Here is a 16,429-nt window from a genome sequence, read left to right as displayed (position 1 = left end):
ATAAAAATCTTTTTTTTAAAACATCACCAAGTAAAACGCTGCATTTATATAGAACTGTCTCTTTACGACCACAACAAACGGGACACTTTTCAGACGCGCATTCCGGCTTCACCTCAGTGCCAGGAGCAAGTCAAACAAGCGCGGAAAAGGTGCAGGTGACGACGAGGGAGCTTCAGTTGAACAACAGTGAACTGAGGTCAGATGAGATGTTGTCAGGCTATGTCGGTAAAACTCAGAAAACTTAACACGACATGTCCAATCAGCCGTTATACTGTGCTCATGTCGTGCACTCAAGAATTGCATGAGCAAATGCGCCGGCGCGCGGTGCATAATTACTTTATTATAGCTTAAATAAAGCGCAAAAGAAACTGCGAACAATGATCGTCGTTGTTCTGTTGTAAGTTAAATCATGAAATTACCAAACATGCGATTAAAGCTGCCTCAAAACTGTGCATGCATTTATTTGTTGACATGGTTTTAAATTTGTTATCCAATTTGTTGGCCTTAAAACGTCTTAAAAATGCACATATATATACCAGGGAAATCTAAATTTTCTCGGCAAACCCCCTAGCAAACAACATTTTCTGACCTAGGTAATTATGAAACCCTGCGTACGGCCCGGCTTATTCTATCTAATGAAATCTGAGGTAAATGTGCATTTCTACAAATGTGCGCACTTTGGGACTAAACGTGTGTATGTGTATACACTGTAATCAAAAATAAATGGGACCAAATGCGATTGAACGTAAAGGTTTGTGTCTCGTTATTCAATTAATAACTACCGATTGATTTTGCATTTCTATCAGAAATTAAGAATTATTAGAGTCATTGTAAATAGTGGTGCAAATATCTAAGCTATCTAATACTTCAAATCTCAAGGTTTAATCAGAAGATTGTTTTGTAAAAAGGTTTCTGTAACAGCTGCCAAAAATAGTATAGGCTATAGCTCCACTGTGGGGTTTTTCAAAAAAAAAAAAAAACAAATTGCACCCTGTATATATATATATATATATATATATATATATATATATATATATATATAGGGATGCACCGAAATTTCAGTAAATGGCATTTTCGTTTTTTGGTCGAAAGAGAAAATATGAATTGATTACATGAATTGAAAAGTGTAGTATCAGAGTAGTAATAAAGATGTTTGCCGTCGTAATTCTGACAGTAGTGCATACAAAAGTAGTAGCTGTTCCGTGCTCAGGCAGGGTTAGCGCTCACACTGCATAAGAACCGTGCTCAAGCCTAACTGAACCGTGCTCTGGCCCACCTCTTCCAAGCGGGCCAGGGCCGGCTAAACGAACCGCGCCCGGGCACGGAATGGAGCGGTCACACTTGTCAAACAAACCGAGCTTTGGGGGTCAAACGCGCTCAGGCATGGTTCAGAACGCCTAGTGTGAGTACACCCTTAAATCCGATAGAAAATCTGTGGATGGACTTAAAGAGAGTGGTCCATTGCAGCTTACCATGTAAATTTGACTGAACTTGAGCAATTCTGCAAGGAAGTATGGGTAAAATATTCCCCAATCTAGGTGTGCAAAGCTAGTACAGACATATCCAAAAAGATTAATGGCTGTAATTAAAGCAAAAGGTGGCTCTATGAAGATTATTAAATCATGAGACTGATGACTTTTCCAACCCTCTAATTCTAGTTTTTCAATTTTTATTAATACTCCAGAATGGTTTATATTTCACTTTGATGATGAGGGTTATAATGTGTACATACAGCTTAAAAAAGTTATATGACTTTCTATAGGCACAGTATATATATATATATATATATATATATATATATATATATATATATATATATATATATATATATATATATATATATCAGTGGCGTGCAGTGGTGTTCTGAAATGAGGCGGCACATTTTTTTTATGAATCAATGAAAATTCATGTGCATCACTCTTAAAGTTGAGACATCTTCCTTGTTAAATGAACATTACTTTACAGTACATAAAAAAAGAGAAAAAAAAGAAACCAAATACAATTCTATTTTGTAATTTTACATTAACAATGTAATGTTCTATTTATCAAAAGTGTTTTAAGCATTTCTACATTCATTCTAAAATAATAACTAAATGCAATAATAATTTAAACAATATATTTTATTTGTGTATTGCGGTTTTTCTTTTTAACTGTCAACATAGGATAATTTGGATCATCAGTCATGCTCCATTAACACCGTCTGTCACAGACACGAATTGTATTTTTGATTTCACCAAGCTGATTGCACTAAAAACCCTGCAGTCATCATGCTTTCAGTCCATTTCAAGTTTGATTTTGACGTGATATAAACCGGTGATATCTAACTGGGTGATCTGTTTACTTACTTTTCAATTAGTCTTCCCATTGACGCCATCATTTGTTCAGTCAAACTGACGCGCGGAACGCGCACGTCAACGAGAGGCGGGATTTGTCGCACAAACCAATCATATCCAATCATAACCAATTACAACCAATCATACCGCGATGGAGACATTGCCTCCTCTCACGTGACTTTCCCCCATTCATTCTCAATTACCCCCCCACAAAACCCACCGCACGCCGGGGGTCTGATGATTTTATATGGTTTCCTATGATGATATAAATAACTGGCTTAAAACCTTTTTTGGGGGGTGAAAATACTGATGTGCCTAAGACTTTTGCACAGTACTGTATATATATATATATATATATATATATATATATATATATATATATATATCAAAGATAAATTGCCTTATATTGGAGTCAATTTGATTAAATCTCCACCACTAAAGGGGAAAGATTCACAGGTGCTTTTAAGGCACAGATGGGCCAAATGTACTGAATTCAATAAGGTTTATGTTACCCCCCTTCCTATATTGCCTATATGAACACAATCTGAAGTGTAGACAGCTCTAATTGAATCTAAAGCTGGGCTATGTTTTGTGTTCTTTCAGCACACAGCCAGCAAAGGGGAGATGATGAATTAACATTGCTGAAATTCAAATCCGATCAGACTAGTTTTGCAGTTTGTCTTAACGCAGTTCAACCCGCGGCTAAATTTTCCTTACACTCTGTTTATTGCCAAACAATTCTCTGCATTCAGCTGCTAAGTCTGTAGTCTCTGATGTATTTATTTCAACACAACGGATGGATACATTTCAAGAGATGACTGCATCTATATCAGCTGCACAGTATAGATGGAGTGAATGCTATAGTCTGTTTCCTGCAATAGATATACAAAGACAGCTCTATTTCTATGGAGAATTACTGAAGTGAGGAAAGAGGACCATATTAGAGAGTTAGCCTATGTGTAATAAAAATGACAGGCTGTTCAAAAGCAGGTCATTCTGTGCTCAGACATTTTTCCACAATTTTAGTTTTTTGATTCAATTGCACACACTTACATAGAGTGCAAAGTTATTTTTCTTCAGTTTCTCTTTCCTTCAATTATCTATTCAAATAAAGTTTGTCAACATCAATTGCTTCATCCCAATTCACCTACTTATACTATACACTAAAAGTTCAGTATATTCTCTTTTTGTTTCAGTTCATTTAATTAACTTGACACTAGTCAACAATTCTTATCCTATTGGAGAGAAAAGTAGTAGCATGTTGATCTCCCAGTAATGGGTCTTTCAAGCAGAGAACTGTCCTCATATTTTTGCATAATAATGCATGTAAAAGACCCAATTTGGACCTTCAACTCTTTTGAAGTTCACTATATGGAGTAAAATCCTGGAATGTTTTCCTCAAAAACCTTAATTTCTTTTCAACTGAAGAAGAAAGACAAACATCTTGGATGACATGGGGGTGAATAAATTATCAGGGAATTTTAATTTTAAATTCCTTAACATCTTCAGATTAAAAGCAATATGTGTGTGCCAATGTACAGTGTCATATGTACACTGGCATCAATAGCTTTTCATTTATAAATTAATTAATTAATCAAATCAATAGTCAAATCAATTGCTTTTCACTGGATTTTGCTAAAGGAACTTTTGGAAAACTAAAATTAATATTTTCTACTGACACACTGAAAGCAGAAAATAAAAATAACTATCTCAAGACAAACATTTTTGTGAAACATCTAGACTTTTGCACAGTATTGTATGTCAGTGACTCTGCAGACAGCAGTTGTTGACTACAGTGCCTTTCATTCTATTCAATATACCTGCTGTCAGATTTTGTTTGCGTGTCCTGAAAATTTAGGACAGTCACTTCAGTGTGGAAACCAGTTGCTCCTCTGACAACCAACAGAATTCTGTATGAACACAATCTTATTTAGCTCTCTAAAACAGGACTGACAAGTGTTTTCCGCTGCTGTGTGAATGCAGTCTCTCTCTGTTACAGCCCTCACCCTTCCATGTCTGTCTCCATCTAGTTTAACAGAGTCTGGGAAAACTGTACAGAGATCAGGGGCTCAAATTCCCCCCTAAAGCTCTTAAACTCCCACAGACTTTGAGCAGAACAGCTCATCATCACTGGGAAATCTCTTCCCCACATCCAGATATCTCCAATTGCACCCTCCTTTCTGCACAGATAATGCCCATAAATTAAAGCAATTCACACGCCTCAGTCCAGCATGAGATTGAGTGGGTGTTTCAGGTTGATCAATAAGGGTCTGCTCGACCCACAGCATTCAGTTGTGTACTGTATATAAAGGCTAACTAAACCATGCAATCATTACATCTAACTCCTTAACTTCAGCTCTATTGTATTCTCTTGTGTTATCTATTCTCAGCCAGCACAGATTTAAAACAGTTCCAGCTTATGGAGGGGGGAAGATGTGTCTGCACTTTTAAGTCCCAGTGGTAGATTTTTATTAAAACTAACACATTTTTTCTTTTTGTTCTATAAAGTTCAAATTATACTGTCACTTATTTCAAAAACATTTACATTTTTTGTGTAGATTTTATTTTTCTTTGACGTATAAAATTGAATTTATTGTTGTTAAATGATAATTATCATAATAATATGAATTATTATTTTCTAATATTTTTATATATACATTTTTGTTTAATTTACATTGTTATGTTTCATTAGTATTGGTCACCCATTATGGCTGTCTGTGTGGTTTGCAAATATTTAACCAATGACAAGTATTAAAAAGTGCTTGTGACTAAACCTTGTAGCTCCATTGGATCCTCAATCTATCTGAGGCAGTGCCTCCATCACACTATGACTGGATGTGATTGGTTATAATTAGATATGATTAGTTCGTGTGATAAATCGCGTCTCTTGTTTTTGTGTGTTCGCAAATCGGTCTGAATGAACAACATTATGGCGGTAATGGGAAGACTAATTAAAAAGTAAGTAAACAACTCAGCCATTTAGATATCACCGCTTTATGTCACGTCAAAATCAAACTTGAAATGGCCTGAAAACATGATGACTGTGGGGGAGTTTTAGAGAGCAATCAGCTTGGTGAAATTAAAGGTACATCTTCGTGTCTGTATTTACTAAGCTTGATGACTGATGATCCGAAAATAGGTTTAGTTGACTATTAAAGGGTTAGTTCACCCAAAAATGAAAATAATGTCATTTATTACTCACCCTCATGTCGTTCTACACCCATAAGATGATCGATAAGAATACTTTTTGTACGCCAAAAAAACAAAATAAGGAATTTTCAACAATATCTATATGGGCCGATTTCAAAACATTGCTGTTTTTAGTACCTTTATGGATCTTGAGAGGTGCAATAACATTGCTGGCAATGGAGGCCTCACTGAACCATCTGATTTTTTATCAACAATATCTTAATTTGTGTTCCGAAGATGAACGAAGGTCTTACGGGTGTGGAACGACATGAGGGTGAGTAATTAATTACATTATTTTCATTTTTGGGTGAACTAACCCTTTAAAAAGAACAGCTGAACATCAGTTCACAAATAAAATATAATCTATTATTTAAATTGTTAGTGCCTGTAGTTATTATTTTGGAATAGATGTAAAAATCCTTAAAAAAAACTAAATTTATGATATTTATACTTGGTTTTAATAAATAGAATATTAATGTCAAATACAAAATAGAATTGTATGTTTTTTTTCTTTTTTTGATGTAATGTTTATTTAACCAGAAATATGACAACATTAAGTGTAAATAGGACATGAATTTACATAAACATTTAAAAAACTTTGAGGACTTCGCCTACTCATTTCAGAACACCACTGCACGATGCTACTAATATTAGATTTTGGCCGAATGACGCCCACATAGTTACAGTAAACTTTATAACCTGTAAGTTGAAAAAAAAACGTAATGCGATCCACTTACTGCCTCACACTCAAAAAAAAAAAGATTTTTTTGATGCTGTTCAGTTTATTTAAACAATTTATTTTGATTCAACACCATTGTATCAGGTTTCTGGTTTAAATGTGATTAATTCATGTTAAATTGACTTGAAACGATTACTCTTTGACTTAACTTGATGTTTTCATATTGGAATAACATGTTTCAATCAAGTAAGCCCAACCAGGACTCAATCAAACAGGATTTTCACTTCCCATCATGCTTTGCAAAGGGGCTGAACTAGGAGTGTAAATGTTGAAATAAAGTGTTATTTTAAGCAGTTTTTAGGAAGATGAGAAAATAGAAAGACTTTTTAATGTTTACTGTTCTATTATGTTGGTATTCAAAAGTTTCTGTTAATTATTAGTTTTAGGGTTACCATTGTGGTGAATTGTTGCACTTGTGCTTGGGTTGAGGACCTGCTAACTAACTTTCAAATTACTTTAATAAGAAAATAATCACTGTGGTAGTGCTCTGGGTTGCATTTCCCAAAAGCATTGTAAGCCTATGTTGATTGTAAAACCATTGCCACCAATGGACTTATGATCAATTTAGGCTTTACAATGTTTTTGGTTAAGGCAATTTAGGATGAATCCAGTATCACATCTAGATTTCTAACACAGAACATCACAAAAGTTATATAAATCACAAAATTAAACAAGAAGAATTAATTGTAAAAATCAATGTATATGAAAACAATTTATTTTTTATTTATTTATTGCTTTTTATTTATTTTCCAAAACATTGCAAATTAGTTGGGCTGACACTATTAAATTAAGCTGTCCCCAACCATAGTAAATAAGTTGAATCAACCTTAATAAATTAAGTTGACCCAACGTAAGTACATTAAATTGGAATAACAGAATTGCATAATGCTGAAATAAAGCAACTTAATCACGTGGAAATCCTTTCCATGATTTTTTTATGTTCGTTCAAAGAGTTAATTTTTTGAGTGCAGATCTGCCCGTTCTATGGACAAATGTCTGAAATTCTTCAAAATTCGCTAGTCAAAAACATTTTAACTTCATTTGAGCTTGATTTTAGGAAAATGTTAATAATATATATATATAAAGCCACAATATAAACTTTGACAACACAGTGTTTAATTCTTTAAAAAAAAATAGTGTTTTTTCAATTTCCTAAAAAGCAGCAGTTTTGGAGATATGAGGTTTCTGCCCAACAGCGACAATATGAATTATTAAAACTATGATAAGCTACACAAAAAAAACATGAAATAATCAAAATGATTTTTTGCCATTTTTACACAAATTACAACTGTCCTCTTCATCATTTCCATCACCACCAACAATCTGGACAAAAAATTATCAAATGATCTTTAGTTTACTTAACAAATGACTTGTTTGAAGTAAAATATGAGAAATAAAACATCAAGGTAATTTTTTTTATATATATCTGTGATTTTCAAACTATGCAAAAAGTTTGAAAGTGTAATTGAATTGTATTTTAGGGAACATAAAATGCTAGCCATAAAAGCAGCCTTAACAAAACAAAAGACATTTTGTCCCACAAATAACTAAAATGTCAAAAGTGTGTTGTTGTTTTTTTTTTCTTCTACAATATCAGTGCCAGTAGTTGAGGAAACCTCCACCTCTAGGGTTGTATGTTGAATTCCTTAGGAGTAAATGCAGCATGGAAGTCTAGTTGTGTTCCATTAGCATTTGCAATCTGCACCGACAAGCCTAATCTGCTACACTGACATGAGACATAACTGATGAGGGATAGATGGGAGTATCCATCATCATTCCACAGCTATAACACATTAAACTACACCAGAACACCAGGCTACGGCCCATTTCAGCAAGATCTGAACAGGAAGACAGTTTAAACCGATCAGTTGGAGCGCATGATAGCTGCTTGGCCAAAGTCAAAATATACAAGGCCTGTGTGCTTCATACAAATATAAAGTTAATTAAGAAGAAATGTATCATTTGTTTATGGCCTACATAGCAAAAGATGGAGTCATTCTGGTCATTCACTGGTCAAACAAGCTTTGGCACTTGCACACATACTATAGTTTAGCACCAAATAATCTATGATAACTCAATAGCGAAATGAAATATGGAGCAGATGCACTAAAACTGTAAAAAAAAAAAAAAGGGTAATAATTGTTGCCAGTAATACTACTTTGTCTGGCTAATTTGAATGTATTCATTTAATCTATTTTTCCATCAATCAAAATGTCTTCCTCAAATTCTTGTCAAAGCAAAAACTAGATTTTTTGTTCAACAAATTATCACAAGCAGTTTATCAGAATTTATCAGAAATTTAAACAGCTAATATGAAGTAACTCTGCAATCTGCCTCTGAAGAAGACAACATCTTGCATAACAGAGATAATGCACACAAAATTTATATATAGACACAAAGGGACCTCAATGAATAGAATTAAGCTTTCAACAACACCACAGAACAAAATAACTAATTGTAAAAAAAAGTTTTACAAATGCAGTTTACAAAGGCAACATTTGGAATAATCTACAATCTACAGTACCATTTAAAAGTCTGGGGTCAGTAAGACCTTTTTTTTTTTTTTTTTTACATTAAATTGATGAAATGTGATAGTCAAAGATATTTTTTAATAATTCTATTCATCAAGGTATCCTAAATCGTATGTGCAGTTACATTTCGCTAGTGGTGAAGGAATGATACGTTTCACCCTAAATCGGATTCTTACTCTTTTTTTTTCAGGTAAGGTTTCTTCAAGCATATTGAAGACATTGCTGCAGTTCTTCTGGATTTAGTCTGTCTCAGTTTTTTCTGTTTCTTTATGTAATCACAGATGGACTCGATAATGGTGAGATCAGATCTCTGTGTGGAGCATACCGGCCTTTGTCAGACTGCTTATGCATTAAAAAATCTCACTGAATTAATACAATTAATGGCAAAAGGAATGTTTGGAAATGTAAACTGAAACTTCTCACTGACACACTACAGCAAAAGATATAAATAACTAGCTTAAAACAATTTTTGCGTGAAAATACTAACATGCCTAAGACTTTTGTACAGTACTGTATGTGTAAGTAATTTCTTAGTATATGTGGCTCAAAAACACCAATGTAATTCCCCTTTTTACAGTGTAGATAGATAAGCAGCAAATAGGAATGAAGGTGATACACTTAAGAACATCTGCACCGAAAGTCATTTCTTTGTTTCCTGTGGCTAGTAATCTGTCTGAGATGGTTTCAGGCACAAATGTTGAGCCCATACAGTTTCTTTAACTTTGAATACATCTCATTCTGATTGAGGAGGTAAGCATGGCTTATATTATAGAACAGTGCATTAGCTTCTTACCCCAGAGGCTTTTCCAGATGACTGCCTGGTGAACCCACTATCTCACCCAGAGTGCAGAAGGTCTGACCTAGGAAATCCTACAGAAGTGCGGCCCGAACAAAAGACATACCAGAGGAGGCAGGATGCAGGAAATAAAGAAGAGAGAGCAGAGTGAGTCAGGGTGGTACTGTGTATAAATGAGTTGTACCGGTAAAGAGAAAATTCTAGGAGTGCAAGGCAGAGACGTACGTTGAAATCGGAGGGCTTCCAGGAGGGAGGTGAGGCCGCATATATATCAATAACAACAGAGCATATCATGTAACAGAAAAGACAAAAAAAAACAAAAAAAACATACAAACGAATTGAAGAAGTCAGGTCGAAGAGGATAGGAGAGAAAAAACGAGAGTTAGAGAATAGTGAGAAAGGATCTTGGAGAAGAGAGAAAGGGGAAAACACCCATGATGACCATGGTTTACAAAACAAAAGAAAAAAAGAGTAAGAACCAAATCATGAATCTGAATTTCACTTAAAATGTACAGATACACAAACTCATACAAAACATTCAGTTGGTTCTATGCAAAACCATAATTTCATAAACTGCCCCCACTTGTTTATTGTCTGCATAGTTTTGGTACAGTTTTTAATAATTATGCAACTCAAGAAAGAAAGCTTGTTTCTGCTAAAAAGAATCACAATGACTGTGAATGAAAAGTGATGCAAGTGTTTAGTGAATTGATCCCTCTATTCATTATACACTGCCCGGCCAAAAAAAAAGTCGCTGGTGGATTTTAATAGGCAAATACTTAAGAGTCAATGGACGGATCATTATTACAGTGATTATTATTTTTCTAGCATGTTATATGTTTGGCAACGGTTCTTTTAACCCTAAAAGATGGAATGTATAGCTTTTCATTTCTTAAACAACCATGTACTAACACGTATCCTGGCCATATTCCAGGATGACAATGTCAAGATTCATCAGGCTCAAATTGTGAAAGAATTGTTGGGAGGGTGCATAAAGAATCATTTTTACACATGAATTGGCACCTAGTCCAGACCTTCATTTCATTGAAAGTCTTTGGGATGTGCTGGAATAGACTTTACAGAGTGCTCACCTCTTGCATTGTCAATACAAGATCTTGACCAAAAAATTGATGCACCTCTTGATGGAAATAACATCACAACATTTATTTCCATAGAGCGGTGCATCATTTTTTGGTCAAGATCTTGCATTGACAATGCAAGAGGTGAGCACTCTGTAAAGCTTCCTCCAGCACATCCCAAAAACTTACACTGAGGTTAAGGTCAATGTGTGAAAATTATTCTTCCCAACCATTCTTTCACAATCTTGACATTGTCATCCTGGAATATGGTCATAATACATCTTAATACATGGTTGTTTAAGAAATGAAAAGCTACGCACTCCATCTTTTAGTGTTAAAAGAACCGTTGCCAAACATATAACATACTAGAAAAATAATAATCACTGTAATAATGATCCACTCATAGACTCTTAAGTATTTGCCTATTAAAATCTAAACAGCGACTTTTTATTCGGCTGAGTAGTGTATATTTTAGCTTGACTTTTATCAGTTTAATAGTCTGTATTCCTGTATTTGTGTGTTTCCAAAATTTAAGCACACTGCAGTATACAGTGTGCTATTTTGAGCCAAAGTGAGAGTTTTATTAGAGAGCCAGAAAGAGAACTTTACTTCTTCAGTTTTGCACAGCTTTGATAATGATACAAAATATGACACAATTTTCAATAATTTTAGATTGCATAAAACCAACCGCAGAATGAAGAAGCATGCATGTAAAAAAACATGAGTGCAATTGCCAATGAACACAAGGAACTTTCATATACATCCAAGCAAATACACATGCACATACATATATACAGACACAAAAAAGCACATACAAAGTGCTACAATATACTCACATGTTTGGCCAGATCAGGACTTTTGGAGTCAATGTCATATCTGAAATCCAAGAGAACAGTTTCAGTCAGTATTGTTAGATGATAGCATGGCCCATTTTCTCTTGTTATGTGTTATGAAGAAGAATGATCAACCATCCTCACATTATTTGTTTTGGAATGGACTAATGATAATGGTAATATTTTGATTTCTTGTAGAGACCTTCCAGTGAAAAATGACATACTTCTCTCTGATGACGTATGCCAGACTTATCCAATCATTTTGTCCGCTCTGCAAGCTCATGTTCATCTGCCGTCGCTTAAGTGCAATGCCCCACATCTCAAAATTCAATCAAGAATCAATGCATAGAATCAAGTGGCCATCCAAGTTTTTTATTTTAATTTGTCACACTCGGCTGTACATCACAATATGGAAGAAAACATTTGTCGCTAGTTCCGTTGCATCGTGACTTTAACAAATCAAAACTTGAATTTGCATCTGGTTGCCATGATAATTTTGATAAGAGTGTTTTTTTGCAATTACATTTCACTACTGGTGAAGAAATTATACATTTCACCTGAAATCAGATCACCGTTAGATTGCATTTAAATTCTTGTTCTGAGGCACAGCTGGTTGGCTCAGTGAATATTTGCATTGGTATAAGCGAGAGTTGGCACAAACGTGAAAGGTTTCTCGCTGACGGCACACTGAACTCTCCAATTAAGTCCAGCGTGCACTGCAGGGGCCTCTTTTCAAATCAGCAAACCCCATTTAAGGTGGTGAATGAGAGCATGACAGACAGTCGGGTGCAGGGAAGGGAGGAACACATTGTAAATCATCTGGGATCCCGTGCCACAAATTTGCTTTAGAACCGCTGCGTTAAGATTGAGGATAAAACTCATCTGAAATATTTATCACCCTTTCACTGATCCAGCCCCTTACACATGACAGTCAAGAGAGAGGCCGCATCAATAATTACAGAGAAAGATACACTGGGAGAGGGAGAGACAAACAGACAGAGCGAGAGCAGAAAGCCCGGAGTGGGACAGCACATCGGAGAGTCGGGCAGATTCCTGTGTGTCAGCATCAAAGGGAATAACTTACATGTCAAACCGAAGATTCTGTTTCTCCTCAAAGAAATAGTCCAGGATGTACTTTCTCACAAAGTCTGGGTTCAGGGTGTTATCGATGACTTCAGTTCTCCCAAACTACACAAAAAGAGAGAGAGAACAGCTACATGGGAATGAAAAAGTTGTCACAGTGCAGCCTCAGACAAGTCTACATCCATTAACTGGGAAGTGACATTCTTGTGACTCTGCAGCCAAAGGAAAAACTAGAAGAGGTGATATTTTGAGAGGCTAAGTATCTATGCTACTATGTATATGTATGTGTATATGTGTGTGTGTAAGTACAAATGAAGACTACACAGGTAATAAATATTCAGGAATATTCATATTCATGAGTTCAAGGCTCTGAGCTCATTCCTGGGATGTCACTTTAATGACAGTCTATTTATCCACCTGAACATATGCATTACTGCAAACTGTGATTTCTATGTTAATGTACAAATAACAGTTTGGCTCCAGCTCTCTTGTGTTATATTTGAATTACTGTGCAACCATAAACATTCCCATTTCAAAACATTCCTTGTGTAACATCCTCTTAAAAAGCAGCAGGCCTTCGATTCACTATGATAAAAGCTCCTCTTCATCTTCTATGGTCTCTGTAAGGATGTGTCCATTGTTAGTTTTATGTAAGAAACGTAAATCAGAGTTTGGAATTAGAGAGGGTGAGTCACCTCTTCCTCTTTAATACTAGTTACAGAATAAACATGAATGAACATCTGAAGGTATGTTGAAAGATACAGTACATATGAAACTGAAACGGTCATATCTCTTATAATCGCTCAATCAGTGTTTCAACGGCGGAAAGACGTCAATGAAAGTTTGTAAACAATATGTCATGTAGCACTTACCTCAGAAAAGCCATTCAGTGTCCACAGCTTGTTAGTTCGCTAGAGAAATGAACTCTTTCGCTTAATATATGCACTGTATTAGCCTATATAGTCATTATATTTTACTTAATCTGTTAGTGATGTCTTGATTGTTTAATGTACGTTTATATAAATCTACAACCACTGTGTAGAAATGATTATATTTCAACCACAAACTGGAGTAAAAATTTAGAAGTTAAAGGTCCCGTTCTTCGTGATCCCATGTTTCAAACTTTAGTTAGTGTGTAATGTTGTTGTTAGAGTATAAATAAAATCTGTAAAATTTTAAAGCTCAAAGTTCAATGCCAAGCGAGATATTTTATTTAACAGAAGTCGCCTACATCGAACGGCCAGTTTGGACTACATCCCTCTACTTCCTTCTTTAATGACGTCACTAAAACAGTTTTTTGACTAACCTCCGCCCACAGGAATACACAAAAAAGGGGGCGTGGTCTTGTTGCGCTCCCACGGAAAAGAGCAAGAGTTGCGTTTGTAGAGTGTGTTTGTCGCCATGTCGTCGAAATGCTGTTATTTTCATCCCGCAGTCCAATCACCTTTGTTTGGCCTTCCCAGGGACGCTGTACTTAGAGATCAATGGTTACAATTTATGTTTAACTCGGTTCCCGAAAATTATAATCCACATGTAAAGCTATGTGCAGCACATTTTGCTGAGGACAGCTTCCTCAATCTCAATCAGTTTAATGCCGGATTCGCACAAAGATTATTCTTGAAAGATGGAGCAGAAGCTGCTGTCGAATCACAACACAGGAACCGCTGGCACAATCAGAACTCGTTACGTATTTCTGAAGGAGGGACTTCATAGAACAAGGAAGTCATCAGCCCGTTTTTATGACAGTGGAAACAGCAGTATACAGATAAGTAAATTATGTGAAAAATACTGTGTTTTTACACGCGAAACATGAACACATGTTATATTGCACACTATAAACACAATCAAAGCTTCAAAAAAACACGAAAAACGGGACCTTTAAAGCAAAAACTGCCTTAGGTGCAGCTTACATGTTTGCATACAATTTGTTATTTGAGTGTTGATTATTTTATCTAAAAATAAAAAGCAATTGAATTTAGGTGAAGAGAAGAGAAGAGAAGAAAGAGAAGAGAAGAGAAGAGAAGAGAAGAGAAGAGAAGAGAAGAGAAGAGAAGAGAAGAGAAGAGAAGAGAAGAGAAGAGAAGAGAAGCCTGTCATCTTTGCACTGTATTCTTGAAGGCTGCTCTGCAGTCGTTCCCTCAGCTAATTGTGTTTTCCATGAATAATTAAACAAGATGAGGCAGATGAGAAATGCATAAATAAATGAATCACCAGAAGGGTGTTACAACACCCTGGCCCTCAGCAATGAAGGAGACAGTTTATGAGGGATAAGGGAATGATAAGGTGATTTAAACATACTGTAGGTGATTTAAAGTGATTTAAACATACAGTAAAGACCACCGTGAAAAACACTGTATCACAACAGTCTGAATTTCTTACAAACATGGAGCGCAAAATATGGTTAGTACACAAGGCATGCACTAACCATAGGCACTCCTAAATCTGTAAAAATTATAGGTTGAATTTATATTTCATGTCCATAAACATAATGACTGAACATTCTCAAGCAAGGCTCTGTTATAGCAGAGGACAGAGTCATTAGCATTCACAGCATAATGCTTTATGTACTGCTAATACGACCTCACAGTCTGACTTTATCATTTCACCAGCTGCTATTGTATAAATCATTCTGTTGACCTTCTGCTATACATAAAGCCATAAAGCCTTTTATGTTTGTCATATGGTGCATTATTTTGCAAGTACTGCACTGGTTTCCAACATTTTCAACATTTTTTCAAAACCGAAATCCCATCGTATGCAAAGAAAAACATTTCACTTAAATCACCAAACTGTTTTTGGAACAGCTTCACCTCCCACTGAGTGTTAAAAACAAAGCCAAGGCAGTGAAAAGGGGGTAAAACATGTTGTTCAGACCTACTACTGTGCAAAACACGAGAATTAGCTCAAGGTCACATTCAGAAATTATGGATAAAACACAATGTTGTCTGACATGGGGCAGTTAACATTTGTACATTTTGAACATCACAATAGCAGTGATGAGAAAAGAAGTTGACATCGCAACAGAAATCACAAGAGAATGAAATCATAACAGGTGCAAAAAAAAAAAAAAAAAAAAAAAAGTTTAAGCTAATTATGCAAAGAAGATAAAAACGATCTTATCCAAAGGAAGATAATCAAATCAATGACTTTAAATTTACAGCAATGAAAAACAGTTCAAGCTCTATGTGATGTGACAAAAATCTGTGACTTTAGAAAGTGAGATATTTGGGATTTCTAGACGTTTTCATTCTGGAAGTCTGCACCACAGCTATAACAATAAGGACTCAGAGGAGCGATATCATTGAAATAACTTTCAGAGCAATTTTCTTCCAGCTGATGAACGCTAAAACATTGACAGCCAATCAGAATCTTAAAAGAGCTTGAGCATTTAATGCAGCAGACAACACAATGCTTATAATAACCATTGTTACCGTCCAATGGCGTGGACACTAATATAATTAACATTATAGTTATCTTTTTATAGTTGTCATTCTTGATGTGAATAGGGCTTTTTATAATATTTACAAATGCAAATCATGTTAAACTTTCTTAAAGGTGTTTTTTTATTAGAATGCCACTCAGAAAATACACTTATTAGTTGGATTTTTTGTTTAGTCAAGCAAAAGACATTGATGCACTTTCTGCTTGTCCATCATTCCGTGCAATCATGGGAAGCAGGAAACTGAGAGTGTGGTAGTTGAAGCATATCATTCATGTTTAATGCCATGTTCAGCTTCGTCAGTAGTTGTCAGTTTGGGGTGTGAGAACGCTATTTTGATTAAAAAAAGGGAGCGTGTGTAATTCAGTAAGTATGAAACTCCAGAAAGGATGAAATCACTAACAGAA

At 35.3% G+C, this 16,429-nt stretch overlaps 1 protein-coding gene across 2 annotated transcripts in view; it reads right to left on the bottom strand.

Annotated features, from left to right (window-relative positions):
• cpne5a (copine Va) overlaps positions 1–16,429 on the bottom strand; it is a 102,040-nt gene that overhangs the window by 64,248 nt on the left and 21,363 nt on the right. Inside the window, exons 4-7 of one of the 2 annotated variants that reach the window (XM_048209817.1) lie at positions 12,585–12,688; positions 11,504–11,543; positions 9,814–9,828; positions 9,586–9,662 (exon numbers count right to left, since the gene is read on the bottom strand). In XM_048209817.1, the coding sequence (XP_048065774.1) occupies positions 9,586–9,662; positions 9,814–9,828; positions 11,504–11,543; positions 12,585–12,688 (236 nt within the window). The remainder of the gene's footprint in view (positions 1–9,585; positions 9,663–9,813; positions 9,829–11,503; positions 11,544–12,584; positions 12,689–16,429) is intronic. The other variant, XM_048209818.1, reaches the window with a different exon arrangement.

This window comes from Megalobrama amblycephala, linkage group LG12 (genome assembly GCF_018812025.1).
Source record: "Megalobrama amblycephala isolate DHTTF-2021 linkage group LG12, ASM1881202v1, whole genome shotgun sequence".
Lineage (NCBI taxonomy): Eukaryota > Metazoa > Chordata > Actinopteri > Cypriniformes > Xenocyprididae > Megalobrama > Megalobrama amblycephala.
The sequence above is the reverse complement of the archived record's forward strand: the minus strand, read 5'-3'. Positions and strand labels throughout refer to the sequence as shown.